Genomic DNA, 17,899 nt, shown 5'->3' on the forward strand with positions numbered 1-17,899 from the left:
TACGGATGTCCAATAGCAAGAGAACTGTCACAATTATGATCAACTAATAGATTACTTTTTATGAAACCATTAACAATCCTGTTTTGAACAATATTTAGTTAGAAAAATTGTTCCTATACTTACCTTTGAACTCCATGATTACATTTCCAACTAGATTATTTTCACCTGGCTGTCTCATGGTCCACAGTACACAGAAGCAATTAACCATAAGCAAATTCATTTTCTATGCCCCACCCCCATCAGACTTGCTTCTCCATTAGTGTTCCTTCCCTCAGGGAAAGGACACCGCCACACCTTCTTCACCATCACTCCTTTTTCCCCACACCCTGTCCATCTTCAAGGCCTGTTAGTATTACCTTCACATTTATCTTGAGTCCAATTACTTCCCTCCATTCTCACTTTCCCTATACTAGTCCTACTTGGACTATTGCATCAGTCTCTTAACTCTTAAATTCACTCCTCCCTCTGAGAGGTGACAGCATGCTGGCAGTCCTCACAGCCCTCGCTCGCTCTCCGTGCCTCCTCTGCCTGGGCTCCCACTTTGGCGGCACTTGAGGAGCCCTTCAGCCTGCCGCTGCACTGTGGGAGCCCCTTTCTGGGCTGGCCAAGGCTGGAGCCGGCTCCCTCAGCTTGCGGGGAGGTGTGGAGGGAGAGGCGCGGGCGGGAACCGGGGCTGCGCGCGGTGCTTGCGGCCAGCGCGAGTTCCGGGTGGGCGTGGGCTCGGCGGGCCCCGCACTCCTAGCGGCCGGGCAGTGAGGGGCTTAGCACCTGCGCCAGCAGCTGCTGTGCTCAATTTCTCGCTGGGCCTTAGCTGCCTTCCCGCAGGGCAGGGCTCGGGACCTGCAGCCCACCATGCCTGGGCCTCCCCTACCTCTGTGGGCTCCTGTGCGGCCCCAGCCTCCCCGACGAGCGCCGCCCCCTGCTCCACGGCGCCCAGTCCCATCGACCACCCAAGGACTGAGGAGTGCGGGTGCACGGCGTGGGACTGGCAGGCAGCTCCACCTGCGGCCCTAGTGCGGGATCCACTGGGTGAAGCCAGCTGGGCTCCTGAGGCTGGTGGGGACTTGGAGAACCTTTATGTCTAGCTAAGGGATTGTAAATACACCAATCGGCACTCTATCTACCTCAAGGTTTGTAAACACACCAATCAGCACCCTGTGTGTAGCTCAGGGTTTGTGAATGCACCAATCCACACTCTGTATCTAGCTACTCTGGTGGAGACTTGGAGAACTTTTATGTCTAGCTAAGGGATTGTAAATACACCAATAGGCACTCTGTATCTAGCTCAAGGTTTGTAAACACGCCAATCAGCACCCTGTGTCTAGCTCAAGGTTTGTGAATGCACCAATCGACACTCTGTATACAGCTACTCTGGTGGGGACTTGCAGAACCTTTGGTCCACACTCTGTATCTAACTAATCTAGTGGGGAAGTGGAGAACCTTTGTGTCTAGCTCAGGGATTGTAAGCGCACCAATCAGCACCCTGTCAAAACAGACCACTCAGCTCTCTGTAAAATGGACCAATCAGCAGGATGCGGGTGGGGCCAGATAAGAGAATAAAAGCAGGCCGCCCCAGCCAGCAGTGGCAACCCACTCAGATCCCTTTCCGTACGGTGGAAGGTTTGTTCTTTCTCTCTTTGCAGTAAATCTTGCTGCTGCTCACTCTTTGGGTCCACACTGCCTTTATGAGCTGTAACACTTACCGCGAAGGTCTGCAGCTTCACTCTTGAAGCCAGCGAGAACACGAACCCACCGGGAGCAACAAACAACTCCAGATGCGCCGCCTTAAGAGCTAGCTGTAACACTCACCGCGAAAGTCCGCAGCTTCGCTCCTGAGCCGGCGAGACCACGAACCCACCAGAAGGAAGAAACTCCCAACACATCCGAACATCAGAAGGAACAAACTCTGGACACGCCTTTAAGAACTGTAACACTCACCGCGAGGGTCCGCGGCTTCATTCTTGAAGTCAGTGAGACCAAGAACCCACCAATTCCGGACATACCTCCCCACTGAAGTTCTTCATGCTACAACCAGAGTAATATTTAAAAATTTGGCTGAGCCCAGTGGCTCACGCCTGTAATCCCAACACTTTGGGAGGCCGAGGTGGGTGGATCACTTGAGGTTAGGATTTCGAAACCAGCCTGGCCAACATGGTGAAACTCTGCCTCTACTAAAATACAAAAATTAGCTGGGCATGGTGGTGGGCACCTGTAAACCCAGCTACTCGGGAGGCTGAAACAGGAGAACTGCTTGAACCCAGGAGGCGGAGGTTGCAGTGAGCCGAGATTGTGCCACTGCACTCCCGCCTGGGCGACAGAGTGAGACTCCGTCTAAAAACAAAAATAAAATAAAATAAAAAATAATAAAAATTCCCAACCCTTAGCTGGTCTGATGGTATTGGGTTATCAGAACTTACTAACATTAGTATATAACACCCCATTGCTAAATTTGATTGTCTTTTAAAAATCCCAATTCTGATTCTAATTCTATCTTTCCTCTACTTAAAACTCTAGCGATATCATTATTGTTAAGATAAAATACAAAACCCTGGACATGCCCCATGAGTTCTGCATCATTTGGACTCCTTTCCTCTATTGTCTAGTAATTTGCACACCAGGTCAGGCTTAATAATTTACTGTTCCCTCACCAGACACACATACCCTTGATAAGCCAATATCTTTAAATGTTAGTCAAACACTTATTTAGGGGAGGTAGAAATAATTTTCTTTTCCTTTTTTTTTTTTTTGAGAGAGTCTTGCTCTGTCGCCTAAGCTGGAGTGCAGTGGTGCAGTCTCAGCTCACTGCAACCTCTGCCTCCCAAGTTCAAGTGATTCTTCTGCCTCAGCCTCCCGAGTAGCTGAGATTACAGGCATGCACCACCATGCCCAGCTAAATTTTTTTTTGTATTTTTAGTAGAGACGGGGTTTCACCATGTATGTCATGCCGGTCTGGAACTCCTGACCTCAAATGATCCGCCTGCCTCGGCCTCCCAAAGTGCTGGAATTACAGGCTTGAGCCACCGCACCCAGCCAGAATTTTTTTTTTTCTCGTCTTCTCTCTTTTTTTTTCCATTTTTTGGGACAGAGTCTCACTTTGTTGCCAAGGCTAGAGTGCAGTAACCTGATCACAGCTCACTGCAGCCTCCACCTATGATGCTCAAGCAATTCTCCCATCTCAGTGCTGCTGGGACTGTAGGTGCACACCACGCCCAGCTCATTTTTAAAATTATTTGTAGAGACGGGGTTTCGCCGTGTTGCCCAGGGTGGTCTTGAACTCCTGGGCTCAATCAGCCAGCCTCGGCCTCCCAACCAAAGTGCTGGGATTACAGGTGTGAGCCACTGCACCTGACCAGAGTTTTCTTTTAGAAACAAATTAATTTACCAATTCATTTCTTTTAGCCTAAGTGGAGTCAAGGTTCTAAATAGTTTGGCAAAAGATTTCTCACTTCCTGTGATTCTTATTTTCTCTTCAGTAATAAGTGTATGTGTGAGAGACATTTTCTTACGACAGAGAAACATATTGAGAACATAATTGTTTTTTAAATTAAAAAATATCTGGCCTGGGCGACAGAGTGAGACCCTGTCTCAAATTAATAAATAAATAAATAAAAATAAAAATAAAGCACTTGTTCCTGAAAATTATATGCCACTATATGCACTATTCTTTGAAATTCTGAAGAACTCTGATTGACTAGAACTGCATATCATGTAAGCCAAATATTGCCCTCAGTAGACTCCAGAGGAGTTATTTCCCCTGGCAGCCATAGTTCTTTCTGGCAGGAGAGGGACTAGTTTACATTTCAATCAAAGTTAACTGGCATACAGCAGGGCGCAGTGGCTCACGCCTGTAATCTCAGCACTTTCAGAGGCTGAGGTGGGTGGATCATTTGAGGTCAGGAGTTTGGGACCAGCCTGGTCAACATGGTAAAACCCCGCCTCTACTAAAAATACAAAAATTAGCCCGGCGTGGTGGTGGGTGTCTGTAATCTCAGCTACGCAGTAGTCTGAGGCAGAAGAATCATCTGGACCCGGGAGGTGGAGGCTGCATTGAGCTGCGATCACGCACTCCAGCATGGGCGACAGAGGGAGACTCCATCTCAAAACAAAACCCACAAAGTTAACTGCCTTATTTTCTGTTGTACTTTTTGTGCTTAGTAGATTCATGTTCTAGACAATTCTCAGGTCATTTGTTCTTTAACCTGGCTCTGCTCCAGCCTCTTTCCTGCCCTTCTCCTTGTTCTCTATTACCTGACAATCATAGTCTTTAGACTTACACAAAATACCAGGTCCCCACCTGTCTGCAGGCCATAGTATTAGGTTGGTGCAAAAGTAATTGCTGTTTTTGTCAAACAGCAAAAACGCAATTGCTTTTGTACCAACCTACTACATGCTGTACACTCAGCCAGGAAAGCTCATCCTCCTCTTCCCTTCATCTTCCCAGTATGTACCTGGGACATAGCTACATCCTTTGGTCCTCAGCTTAAAGGTCCCTTCCTCAAATGATCTCATAGTTTCTATAATTTTCTTTCTGGCAGTTCTTGGAATGTGCATGCACATACACACATTTGTGTAGATATTTAATATTTATGTATCGCAAACTGCATGCTCCATGAAGTTAACACCTACCTTAAAAATTTGATATAGGGCCGGGGGCAGTGGCTCACGCCTGTAATCCCAGCACTTTGGGAGGCCGAGGAGGGTGGATCCCCTGAGGTCAGAAGTTCAAGACCAGCCTGACTAACATGGAGAAACCCCATCTCTACTAAAAATACAAAATTAGCTAGGTATGGTGGCGCATGCCTGTAGTCCCAGCTACTCGGGAGGCTGAGGCAGGAGAATCGCTTGAACCTGGGAGGCAGAGGTTGTGCTGAGCCGAAAATGCGCCATTGCACTCCATCCAAAAAAAAATTTTTTTTAATATAGTTGTACATATTTATGGGGTACATGTGGTGGTATTTTTATACAGGTATACAATATGTAATGACCAAATCAGGGTAAGTGGGATATCCATCAACTCAAATATTTATCTATTCTTTGTATTGGGAACATTACAATTCTTTTCTTTTAAAATATACAATGTTTTTGTTAACTATATTTTCCTACCGTATTACTGACTACAGACTTACTCTTTTTACGTATCTGTATTTTTGTACCCATTAACAAACTTCTCTTCATCTTCCCTCCCATCTTCCCTTCCCAGCCTCTGGTAACCACCTCTACTTCCATGAGATCCACTAGTCTCAGCTACTTGGAAGGCTGAGGTGGGGGATCACTAGAGCCCAGGAGATGGAGATTGCAGTGAGCTGAGATCGTGCCACTGCACTCATGCCTGGGTGACAGAGTAAGACCCTGTCTCAAAAAAAAAAAAAAAAAAAAAAGAGAGATGGGATCTTGCCATGTTGCCCAGTCTGGTCTGGAACTTCTAGGCTCATGTGATCCCCCTGCCTCAGCCTCCCAAAGTGCTGGGATTACAGGAGTAGATATCTTAGATATACTTATTTCCTTTCTTTTGTACATACCCAGCAGTGGGAATACTGGATCATATGGCAGTTCTATTTTTAGTTTTTGAGAAACTCTGTGCTGTTTTCCTTTATTTTTTTATAGAGACAAGAGTCTTGCTACGTTGCCCAGGCTGATCTCGAACTCCTGGGCTCAAGCCATCTGCCTGCCTCAGCCTCCCAAGGTGCTGGGACTACAGGTGTGAGCCTCCATGCCCTGCCAATACTGTTTTCCATAATGGCTGTACTAATCTACATTCCCACCAACAGGATATTAGCATTCCCTTTTCTTCTTATCTTTGTCACCATTTTGTATTTTTTTTTCTTTTGATAACAGCCATTCTAACTGGGGCTGAGATGATCTCTTATTGTGGTTTGGATTTGCATTTCCCTGATGATTAGTGATAGTGAGCATTTTTTCATATATCATTTCTATGTTGTCCATTTGTATGTCATCTTTTGAGATATGTCTATTCAGCAGGTCCTTTGCCCATGTTTTTCTTTTTTCTTTTTCTTTTTTTGAGATGGTTGCCTAGGCTGGAGTGCAGTGATAAGATTTTGGCTAACTCACTGCAACCTCCACCTCCCAGGCTCAAGTAATCCTTCCATCCTCAGCCTTCTGAGTAGCTGGGATTACATGCACAGGCCACCATGACTGGCTAATTTTTTGTATTTTTGGTAGACATGGGGTTTCACCATGTTGCCCCGGCTGGTGCCCATTTAATTATATTTTTTCCTTGAGTTTATTATATATTCTAGTTATTAATCCCTTGTCGGATGGATAGTTTGCGAATAGTTTCTCCCATTATGTAGGTTGTTTCTTCACTGTTTCCTTTGCTGTGCAGAAGCTTTTTAACTTGATGTAATCTCATATAAGACCTATAATTTCTTAAATCACTGTCTCCAAAGCACCAAGCCTGGCAATCGTTCATAAAGTGATTTCAGACATTTAATGTATAAACATAACAGTAACTGTAAACGGTGAGATACAAAACCACTTACCTGATTATCCCAATATGGGGAGAAAATAAATATGCATAGAAGAAAAGAGAAATACACTAATTAAGAAGGGAAAGAGTCCTTTTTTTTTTTTTTTTTTTTTTTTTTTTACAAAACGAAATGGAAACATAATAAACTAATGTAAGCGGTAACCTGTGGAGGAGTAGCAAGACTTTTCTAAAGTCTGTTTACTTTAAAATCCGGTTTTCATTTCTGAAACATTATAATGTATTATCTATTCAAAAACATAAAATGTTTAGAGGGCAGACAATACACTAAAACATTAATAGTGATTATCCCGGAAGGGTAGGAGTCAGGCTTTGTTTTCTGCTTCTGTATCAGAAAAAGGATGCACTTTTTGGAAAAGACGTTTGGCGACCTGGAAGGACACCGTCTCCGTGGAGTCGGGAAGGAGGAGGGCCAGGATGCGAAGGCAACGCTTTGCAGGTGATCGGATGGATTTATTCCCACATGGGAGAGACCAGAGCACAGCACGTTTGTGTACTGCCAGGAGGGAACCACGAAAAAAGCAGAGGATAGAAACGCAAGCACACGATGGTGGTGGCCAAGAGGCGCCTGCCCCTAGTGACCTCACTTCCGCGGCCAGTGCGAGAGGCGAGGGAGCTCCAGCTCTGCCTGTAAGGTCTCGGAAGTACGAGGCGGAGGGGACGAAAAACGGAGGGCCAGACTGTTGTGGCTGTGGTGGAGACGAGAAACCAGGAAGAAGAGGCTCGCCTTCCACTCGGCGACCGTAAGCGAAGCAGCCGCCCCCTAAATCCCGCCCTTCGTCTTGGCGGCAGCGGGAGACTGAGAGACGCGCGCAGCAGGGGCGGGACTGGAGAGGGGCCCCGCGCGCGGATCTCGCGAGAGCGTTAGAGGGCGGAAGCGCTATCCGAGCAGGATGCGGTTCGTGGTTACCTTGGTCCTCCTGAACGTCGCAGCGGCGGGTAAGACCCTCCATCCCGCATCCCACTCTTGCCCCCAGATCCCCCATTCTCACCTGGGCAGGTCACCTCTAGGCTCGCTTCTTCCCTACCCGACCCACCTCTTCGCTCGCCATCGTCTCCCGCCCCACCCCCCAATCCCCATTCCCCCGCTGCTCCCGATCTCTTCCAGTTCTGAGGAGTTCCTTCTTCCCGCCTGCCCTTCTCCGGTGCTAACTCGTTTTTCTATTTCAGGAGCCGTGCCGCTCTTGGCCACCAAAAGTGTCAAGCAAGAAGAAGCTGGAGTACGGCCTTCTGCAGGAAACGTCTCCACCCACCCCAGCTTGAGCCAACGGCCTGGAGGCTCTACCGAGTCGGATCCGGAGCCGCAGACTCCAAAAGACAGCCCTAGCAAGTCGCGTGCGGAGGCGCAGACCCCAGAAGACAACCCCAACAAGTCGGGTGCGGAGGCAAAGACCCAAAAAGACAGCTCCAACAAGTCGGGTGCGGAGGCAAAGACCCAAAAAGACAGCACTAGCAAGTCGGGTTCGGAGGCGCAGACCACAAAAGACAGCACTAGTAAGTCGCATCCGGAAGACAGCACTGGCAAATCGGGTGCGGAGGCGCAGACCCCAGAAGACAGCCCCAACAGGTCGGGTGCGGAGGCAAAGACCCAAAAAGACAGCCCTAGCAAGTCAGGTTCGGAGGCGCAGACCACAAAAGATGTCCCTAATAAGTCGGGTGCGGACGGCCAGACCCCAAAAGACGGCTCCAGCAAGTCGGGTGCGGAGGATCAGACCCCAAAAGACGTCCCTAACAAGTCGGGAGCGGAGAAGCAGACTCCAAAAGACGGCTCTAACAAGTCCGGTGCAGAGGAGCAGGGCGCAATAGACGGGCCCAGCAAGTCGGGTGCGGAGGAGCAGACCTCAAAAGACAGCCCTAACAAGGTGGTTCTAGAGCCGCCTTCCCGGAAAGACCATTCCAAGCCCATCTCCAACCCTTCTGATAACAAGGAGCTCCCCAAGGCTGACACAAACCAGCTTGCTGACAAAGGGAAGCTTTCTCCTCATGCTTTCAAAACCGAATCTGGGGAGGAAACTGACCTCATTTCTCCCCCGCAGGAGGAAGTTAAGTCTTCAGAGCCTACTGAGGATGTGGAGCCCAAAGAGGCTGAAGATGATGATACAGGACCCGAGGAGGGCTCACCGCCCAAAGAAGAGAAAGAAAAGATGTCCGGTTCTGCCTCCAGTGAGAACCGTGAAGGGACACTTTCGGATTCCACGGGTAGCGAGAAGGATGACCTTTATCCGAACGGTTCTGGAAATGGCAGCGCGGAGAGCAGCCACTTCTTTGCCTATCTGGTGACTGCAGCCATTCTTGTGGCTGTCCTCTATATCGCTCATCACAACAAGCGGAAGGTAAGTCGACAGCGGCCTTCCGGAGGGGAGTGGGGTTTCCAGCACCCTGGAAGCTTGGGTGTGGGTGGGTATCCCGTCACTAGATGCCTGTGAGCACTGGGGACTTTAAAACAAACTTCAGTTTTTTCCTCAGGCCCTATTAGGCCTCTTTACTCTTGTTTTGTGAATCGTGTTTTCATCCTGTCACCTGTTTACTCTGAGTGTCCTCTGCTACTGCATTAGGAGCCAAGTTAGGACATTATTAGGATCTGACCTGACTTGGAATCTCCTCCCATAACTTTGCACTTAGGCCCTTCACAGCCTCAGAGGACCTGAGTACTTGACAGTTAAAGCACGTACCTTACATCCTATTTCCATTCTTGAGACGATATGTCATTTCTAGCTTCCTTTCCCAACATTCTCTCTTCCATCAGCAGTGGCACAAAGAATGGTTTCAATTACTGCGTCTTCGATACCAGGACCAAAGAGCCCAGGGACTTCTGAAATTAATAATAATTAGAAGAAAGCCCAGAAATTGCACAGACACGTACACCTGTTACTTTTTCAGCAGGGTTTGGTCTGCTTATTAGCAACCACTCTAATGACAAAATGATTGCATTTCATGTTGAGCCCCCAACATTTAGAAGCTAGTTTCTGTAACCTGCTTAAAATTGGAGAGTCCAATTCTGGCCATAAGGCCTATGGCTATAAAGAATAAAGGGGAAGACCTTTAGTAAAAATGTGCATTCCTGGCCCGGTGCAGTGGCTCCTGCCTCTAATCCCAGCACTTTGGGAGGCCGAGGCAGGAGGATCGCTTGAGCCCAGGAGTTCGAGACCAGCCTGGCCAACATAGCAAGACCTCATCTCTACATATAATAAAAAAATTAGCCAGATGTGGTGGTGGACGTGTGTGGTCCCAGCTACTCAGGAGGCTGAAGTGGGAGGATGGCTTGACTGTGGGAGGTCGAGGCTTCAGTGAGCCATGATCACACCATTGCACTCCAGCCCGGGTGACAGAGTGAGACCTTGCCTCTAAGAAAAAAAAAAGTGTATTTCTTATTCTATGTCCAAGTGTCCATTATGCAGGGTAACCTTAGTCATGAAATGAGATTGATAAAGAATGTAGTTGATGTAGCATCGTGGGGTGAAAAAGTACATTTGTAGATAGGAAATTCTGATTATGACTTTTTTTAAAGGAATGTCCTATATCCTAGATATCTCTAGGAAGGAGTTGATAGATCTTTGACTGTGTACCTTTGAATAAATCAAACAGACTTCCTCCCACACGCTAGAGCTCAGACAGCCTCTATTTGTTATTTCCTATTAAGCAATACAAAGGATTCTGATGTAATTAGGCTCTGTCTTTCTTAAAATGGTTATAGTTTAAATAGACCTCTGTGAGTGTACTGCTCTTTCTACAGTCAGGGTCATTAACAAATATGCTACCAGGTGACTGCCTCTGATTTCAGAGACTGAACTATGTCATTACAGAGCCACCTGTTAATCATTTTCTTTTTCCTTTCCTCAGATCATTGCTTTTGTCCTGGAAGGAAAAAGATCTAAAGTCACCCGGCGGCCAAAGGCCAGTGACTACCAACGTTTGGACCAGAAGGTAAGGAAGGAGGAGCCAGGTCCATGGGAGGGATAGGAGGGATGGGCAACGTCAGATGGACCCAGTAGTGGGCTTGCATTTGCCATGAAGCAGCAGTGGCCGATTCTGGGGATGCTGTTGCTGTTGCATTCGCCGTTTTTAGACAACAAACTAGAAACATCTAGATACACGTATCTGTGACGTTAGAGCTAGCAGAGACCTTGGAATACTCTACAGCAGCTACCTCCCTTCACAGATGAGGAAGTAGGCCCACGCAGAAACACTCTTTTTTTTTTTTTTCCGCTAAGTTTCTACTGCAAGTTAGTGGCAAACTCAGGACCTGATAGCAACTCCCTAGTCTCCCAGTCCTGAGCTTTCTGCATTCTGCCAGCGCTCCATAAACTTTAATAGGCATTTGAATCACCTTGGGGAATTTTGATAAAAAGCATTATCTGATTCATTAGATGTGGGGTGGAGCCTATATTTCTACATTCTTTTTTTTTTTTTTGGAGACGGAGTTTTGCTCTTGTTGCCCAGGCTGGAGTACAATGGTGCAATCTCGGCTCACTACAACCTCTGCTGCCTGGGTTCAAGCGATTCTTCTGCCTCAGCCTCCCGAGTAGCTAGGATTACAGGCGCCACCACCACGTCCAGCTAATTTTGTATTTTTAGTAGAGATGGGTTTCTCCATGTTGGTCAGGCTGGTCTCGAACTCCCAACCTCAGGTGATCCGCCCGCCTCGACCTCCCAAAGTGCTGAGATTACAGGCGTAAGCCACCGTGCCTGGCCTGTGTCTACATTCTTAGGAAGTTCCCAGGTGAAACCAAATGCCACTGGATCCACACTTTGTGTGGTAAAGTGCTAGACTATGCTCCCTGGAAACACGAGCCTGGAAGCACATAGGCCTCCAACTCCCCACATCAGCCTGGCTTAAGCACTGTAGGCTGGAGTTCCTGAGTACAGCCAATCCATTCCTCTGTCAGACAGATAAGCCCTCCTTCCACCCCATGGCAGCAGAGCTAAGCAAGGGTCTCTCTAAAGACAACCTGTCTAAGCAGGAAGACTGTACTCTCACTGCGTTGCTACCAGCATGCACCCTTCCTTCTGCTTTCAGCATAGCAACAGCCAGGACATTGGCAAAGAACCATTGGTGGCCCAACTATGAATTGTTCCCAGACTTCCTGCAGGGAACACGATTCTCTTGCACAACTCAATATTAGCTACAGAACGAGCCACTGAGCTCAGAACATCTTTGCTAACTAGTCCAGTAGGCTAGCTTTACAATTTAGCTCTGGACTACTGCCTTTTCAGATAATTGACTTTAAGGATTTCCCTCTTTTATGATTTTTGTTTGTTTGTTTTTGAGACGGAGTCTTGCTGTGTCGTCCAGGCTGGAGTGCAGTGGCGCAATCTTGGCTCACTGCAAACTCCACCACCCGGGTTCAAGCAGTTCTCCCTCTTCAGCCTCCCGAGTAGCTGGGATTACAGGCGCCCACGACCACGCCCAGCTAATTTTTAGATTTTTAGTAGAGATGGGGTTTCACCCTTTTGGCCAGGCTGGTCTTGAACTGCTGACCTCAAATGATCCACCCACCTCAGCCTCCCAGAGTGCTGGGATTACAGGCGTGAGCCACCACACATGGCTTATGATTTTTAAAAAAATACACATGTGGCTGGGCATAGTGGTTCACGCCTGTAATCCCAACAGTTTGGGAGGCAGATCACCTGAGGTCAGGAGTTCTAGATCAGTCTGGCCAACATGGTGAAACACCATCTCTACTAAAAATACAAAAATTAGCTGGGCATGGTAATCCCAGCTACTACTGAGGAAGCCGAGGTGGGAGAATCGCTTGAACTTCGGAGGCAGAGGTTGCAGTGAGCCAAGATCATGCCACTGCACTCCAGCCTGGGCAACAGAGCAAGACTCCGTCTCAAAAAAGAAGAAAACCACCACCAACAAAAAACACATGTAAATAATTCACAACAGTACAGAACAGTATGAAGCAGAAGCCAGGATTCCTCTCTCTCCATCAAGTGTATATCTTTCTAGTGTTAGGTTTCATTTCAAACTTTAAAAATCATTTTGTGTGCTATTTTAATTAATTGCTGTTTCTGTGGTGGTGGGTCAGTATGTCTTAATTCTGAATGTTTTCCCTGCACCTCCTAAAAGATCTTTTTTCCCCCCAAAGTCCTAACAGAATGGTATATTCCTCTGGAAAAAGATGAACGTCACCAGTGGATTGTGCTGCTCTCGTTTCAGCTTTGATTTTTTTGTCCTTGAGAACCTTGTCCTCCCTGCTGATTTGTTTCTAAATCAAAAGAAATGAAGAAAAAAGTACTGTGACCTAAGAGGCACCCTCCTCTAGGATTTAGTGGCGGGTCTGGGCTGGCAGAGGTAGGGGGCTGCTTTGGGCTTTGCACCTGCACTTTGGTGACATTGTTCTTCTGTGTTCCCTTTATTTATGCTGGTGGCTTCCATCCGTTCCTCCTCTGAGGGTGAGTGGAGGGGTATATGGAAACACGGCTAAGACCAAAGGGAGATCCCAGCCTGGGCAGGCTGCGCTGCTGAACACCCTCCCTGGGGCCTGGGCTCTGTAGGAAAGTTGGTCCTTGACTGTGGCATTGCACTCTGCACTGTTTCTCTCTGCAGACCTAGGGGAAAACTGCAGGTGGAAGTGCTTTTCTACTAAGGCCTCTTTGGGGGGGATGTGCCCTACAGAAGACATAGAAGATGGGGAAATGCCGATGGGCAAAGAGCTACTTTGAATACATAATTCTCTTCAAAGACTTCAGCAGCAAACCAAAACAGCAGGTTAAAAAAAAAGATGCTTTTTTGGGTGCAAGTCTAACCTGTCTAGCATGAGATCTTCTTGATTTTCTGATTATTTTATGTAGCTTGAGACAAAGTGAATCAACTTCCACTTAGTTGTACTGAGCATAAAACAGAACTTGGGCTTCCTGGCAGTGAGGCCACTGTCCCATCACAGATTTTTAAAATAAATATGATTTGAAGTAGTGTGATCTTTCACACAATCATACTCAGTAGGAACTTTTTGAAATAGGGCAAGTTTATGTTTCATGCGAGAAAACATGAAGGAGGGTTTTGGTTTTGGTCTGCAGTTTTTCCAAAGGGCTTTTATGAGATACATTTCCCACAAAGTCCATTTTGCCTTTGTTGCCTAAAACAGAAAAAATAGACTTAGATTTATTAATAGAAACTATACTCTCTGCCAATTTTACCTCAGTGTATTTAATGGTCCTTTAATCTGATATAAGATGCCAAGGGTATTTGATAAAAATTCTTCTTCCATGCCATGTCAGGAGTTAATACAAATGAAGAAATTCCATGGGTTCCCCTGGGATAAGTGAGGGTAGTGTCTTGGACAACACTATTGTTTGAAGGTTTATCTCTTCTAATCATGCTCTACCGCATTGTAGAGAGCCTAAAGAGAGTTGTTTCTGAGCTGATCTCAGGGAAATACAAATAACTTGGGAGATGAGGGAAATAAGATGAATTCTGTGCTGTCAAGGCAGTAAGTCTGAAGAAAGGACCATGCTTCTTATATTATCTTCCACCTTGCTTAAAACAGCCCATAGCTTTGAGTTGACATTTTCATTCTTGGCGGGTAGCCTACTTTATGAAGGTAAGGAATGAACTCCTACCCTTCTTGGGTCATTCTCTGTACTCATGCGTTAGTCTTATAATACTTTGCACCAACCTGAGGAATCTTCTAGGCTTCTCTAGCATCCCCTAAGACTGTGGCTATTTCACTTCTCTCTCCCTGCCTGCCTTCCTTTTCCCTTCCTTTCCCCTCCTCATGTTTTCTGGTTGTGCCCATCTATACCAGCTCCTTTCCATCCACCTTCGTATGCACCCAGATTTTTCTGTTCCCATCTGTCCTATTTGTTATTCATCCCGCTGCTCAACTTCTCCAGTATGTTGCTTCCCTTAAGTTGCCATTCATTCTCTTCATGACTTTTACTAACTCACTTCGGTCTCTGTCTGTCAACTAAACTTTTCTAAAGGTTACCAGTTATCCAATCACCAAATCCATGGCTTTTTCTCAAAGCTTAGTCTTGTCCTTGACAGAACTGGACACTATTGACCATCCAAATGGAAATTCCCCTTTCTTGGTGTCTCTGACAAATGGTCCTTTGCCTTATCTTGTGCTGGTGGTGAAGAGGCCCTCAAAGCCAGGCCTCTCTATTCCTTTGCGTGTCTCCTCAGCCATTAACCCATTCTTCATCCTCGGAGTGAGTGATTCCCAAGTCTTTGTCTTGGCTTAATCCCTAAAGAACCCAGTTCTGCTGGTATCAAATAGTTCAGCTTGGTTGTCATTGAAAGGAATTTCTCTCTTCTGTCCATCAGCCTGTCCCTCCCAAATGTCTAGGACAGTCTTCAGTCACCTAAATTCCTAACTGCAGACTTTTGCCCTTTTTCTCTCTCATCACCAAAGTCCTATCCATTTTTTTTTTAATAAAAGATCCTTAGCTACAGTCTTTCCATTTTCCTTGCTTCTCTTATTGCACACCCCCAGCCCATTTTGCTTCTCTCTTGGATTTTGTTTTTTCAGATCCACATTTATTGGGTTTCCTGTCCAGCTTCTTGGAAAGGAGCTCAATCTTGGAAAGACTGATCTTTCCAAAATATTTTCCCTGGTCTGAAGCTTTGGTCTGAACTTCTCAAGGCTTAGAGAATCCAGTTACAGACCTTTTGGGGTTCAGGATGCTATAGATTGACACCCTCCTGCCTGTTTTTCTCTGCATCCCAACCTGGCCAAGGCCCCTCCTGTGGGGTGCCCATCTGTGCCTTTATTCCGGCTGTGCCCTTGACTTTCCAGCTTCCCATGGTTCTTTGGTTAGGTGTCTCTCCCTTCCTTCTTTCTCCTTCCCCAATCCGCCTGTTTCGTCAGGGCCCAGTTTGTTTCCTCATACACCTTCCTCACTACCCCACCCCACATGGTCGACTCTTTCCCTCAGCTCCACCAGCTCTTCATCATGCCACTCATTTCAGAACTTCAGCAAAACAGGGCAGTCAGGATCTGATGTCTTTCTGGTCTCCCTAAGAAAACTAAGCTCTTGAGGGACAGCCCTTGGCAATGCTTTCCTATCTGCTGAGCATGGTGACCTTCCTTAGGACTTCCAGAGTTCAGTTCCTTCTGGCAGAGAGGTTTTCTTTCTCCATGCCATATGGATGTGACTCAAATGAGGGGTCCCACAGCTTTTCCTGGCTACCACTTGCTGTGACCTTATACATGTTGGGGTTTGCTCTTAAAGAGGAGAGCAGGAAGAAAGGTTGGTTTCAGAAACCAAGAGGGTCGGCAATGGACGCGTACATTTTGTCATGGAGTCCACAGAGCTGAGCTTTTGAGCAGACTCTGAGAAGTATCATTGCTTGTGTTGAAAGAATACAACAGGATTTAAGTTTCTCTTTAGAAATTGCACTGAAGAAAGGCCGGGCGCGGTGGCTCCCCCTGTAATCCCAGCGCTTTGGGAGGCCGAGGCGGGGGGATCACGAGGTCAAGAGATCGAGACCATCCTGGCTAACATGGTGAAACCCCGTCTCTAATAAAAATACAAAAATTAGCCGGGCGTGGTGACGTGCACCTGTAGTCCCAGCTACTAGATAGGCTGAGGCAGGAGAATTGCTTGAATCTGGGAGGCGGAGGTTGCAGTGAGCCGAGATCGTGCCACTGAACTCCAACCTGCCAACAGAGCGAGACTCCGTCTCAAAAAAAAAAAAAAAAAAAGAAAGAAAGAAATAGCACTGAAGAAAATACTGCACATCAGAGGAAAGCTTATTTTCTGCATGGTGTCTTTTCAAAGATAGAATATTTGAAGCATGTTTTCTAGCGATTGTGTGGATGAGGGTGAGCTGGCTGAGGCATCGCTCAAGCTGGGGGGTGGTGTGTAAGAAGCACGTGGAGCCACAAGAGGCACCTCCTATAGTCAGCTAAGGGCTTCCCTTTCTGCGCCCAGCTTTTGGGTGAAGGGTGATTTCTATTAGACACATCTGTGCTTCAGTCATAGATGTTAATAGAGGAAGCAGTTTTCCTGCTGCAGATTCCTGAATAGAGTTGCTGAAAGAGTCTACTTCTGGACTCAGGGGAAGTTGAAGGCCAGTCTGTGTAGAAAGGCTGAGGCAACGGGGAAAGACCTGACAGCTAGTTACATATGCTCTGACATAGTACCCCCATGATGGCTTCCAGTGACACATGTGCTGATAGAATTCTAAACCTCTGGAATTTCCCTGCTGGCGACTTCTATGGCCGTTGACTGTACAGGGTAACCTGATGCCAGATGCTATGGGCGTGATGAAAACTAGAGCATTGCAGCATGGAGGAAACTGTGAGGCACCAGATCCTGTGCTTCTGCAGGCCATTTTCTGAAAACCCCTGTTAGGAAGGTTGGATTTGGCGTGACTTGCTTGAGCAAGAGTCCTGGGGAGAGATTTTGAGGTTTAATTTAACGGTATATCCAGAGCTAACAGTGACTTAACTCGTCTAGTTCTGCAAGTCAGATGTACACTTAGAGTCTCCTTTGTGAAGGGTTTGGGTCTGAGCTGTATAGTATGTCAAACTGCCAGTAAGCCAGCCCCTCACCCTCTGATAGATATTCCGTTAATTCACCAGACTTCATGTTCGATAAATGATTAATGGTTGAAATTGTTTCTCTTCTTTTGTGTTTTCCCAGTTAATAGATGGTCACTGTTTCCACAATGTTTTATACTTTCAGCTTTTTGTAACTTAACTATAATTACTTAATTTTATTTTTTTAAAGCTTGTTGTGGTCTAATGAGAAGTATTTTTTCAGTGCATAATGTTTTTCTGAGCTTCTGTAAATGCCATCCCAATGTGGTTTTGTTTTGTTGAGCAGAAACCAAAATAAATTTCAAAATGTTAAAGCAATGGATTTAATACATTTATTTATTTATTTATTTTATTTTATTTTTGAGACAGAGTCTTGCTCTGTCACCAGGCTGGAGTGCAGTGGTATGATCTCGGCTCACTGCAACCTCCGCCTCCCAGGTTCAAGCGATTCTTCTGCCTCAGCCTCCCGAGTAGCTGGGACTACAGGTGCGTGCCACCACGCCCAGCTAATTTTTGTATTTTTAGGGGAGACGGGGTTTCACCGTGTTGGCCAGGATGGTCTCAATCTCTTCTTCGTGATCCGCCCACTTTGGCCTCCCAAAGTGCTGGGATTACAGGCGTAAGCCACCATGCTTGGCCAATAAATTTATTAATATTATATTAAGATGAACTCCAATAAGACCTTTGGCATGTCAGTTTAACATAAGTGAAAGGTCCTTTTTATGCCTTTTGAGCCTTCCTTCACCTTCCATCCAACACACACATGTACCAGTAAATTGCAGATGCCATTTCTGGGCTTTGCACACTTTCTCTGGCTTTCCATGTTCTGCTCCTGACCAACTCTCTTGCCACCTGACTCCTCCCAGCCTGGCTGCCTGTGTTGCTTTCAGTAGCTGGGCCA

The 17,899-nt window shown here is 46.6% G+C and overlaps 1 protein-coding gene across 5 annotated transcripts in view; it reads left to right on the plus strand.

Annotated features, from left to right (window-relative positions):
- The first annotated feature begins 5,522 nt into the window (after positions 1-5,522).
- TGOLN2 (trans-golgi network protein 2) overlaps positions 5,523-17,899 on the plus strand; it is a 107,814-nt gene continuing 95,437 nt past the window's right edge. Inside the window, exons 1-5 of one of the 5 annotated variants that reach the window (XM_034953460.3) lie at positions 5,530-7,444; positions 7,676-8,367; positions 8,542-8,838; positions 10,346-10,429; positions 12,598-17,316. In XM_034953460.3, coding sequence (XP_034809351.2) covers positions 7,399-7,444; positions 7,676-8,367; positions 8,542-8,838; positions 10,346-10,429; positions 12,598-12,603 — 1,125 coding nt within the window. In that variant the 5' untranslated portion in view covers positions 5,530-7,398 and the 3' untranslated portion in view covers positions 12,604-17,316. Of the gene's footprint in view, positions 7,445-7,675; positions 8,839-10,345; positions 10,449-12,578; positions 17,317-17,899 lie in introns of those variants that run through there. The other 4 variants (XM_063594829.1, XM_034953461.3, XM_008969643.6 and 1 more) reach the window with 4 other exon arrangements.

This window comes from Pan paniscus, chromosome 12 (genome assembly GCF_029289425.2).
Source record: "Pan paniscus chromosome 12, NHGRI_mPanPan1-v2.0_pri, whole genome shotgun sequence".
NCBI classification, from domain to species: Eukaryota; Metazoa; Chordata; class Mammalia; order Primates; family Hominidae; genus Pan; species Pan paniscus.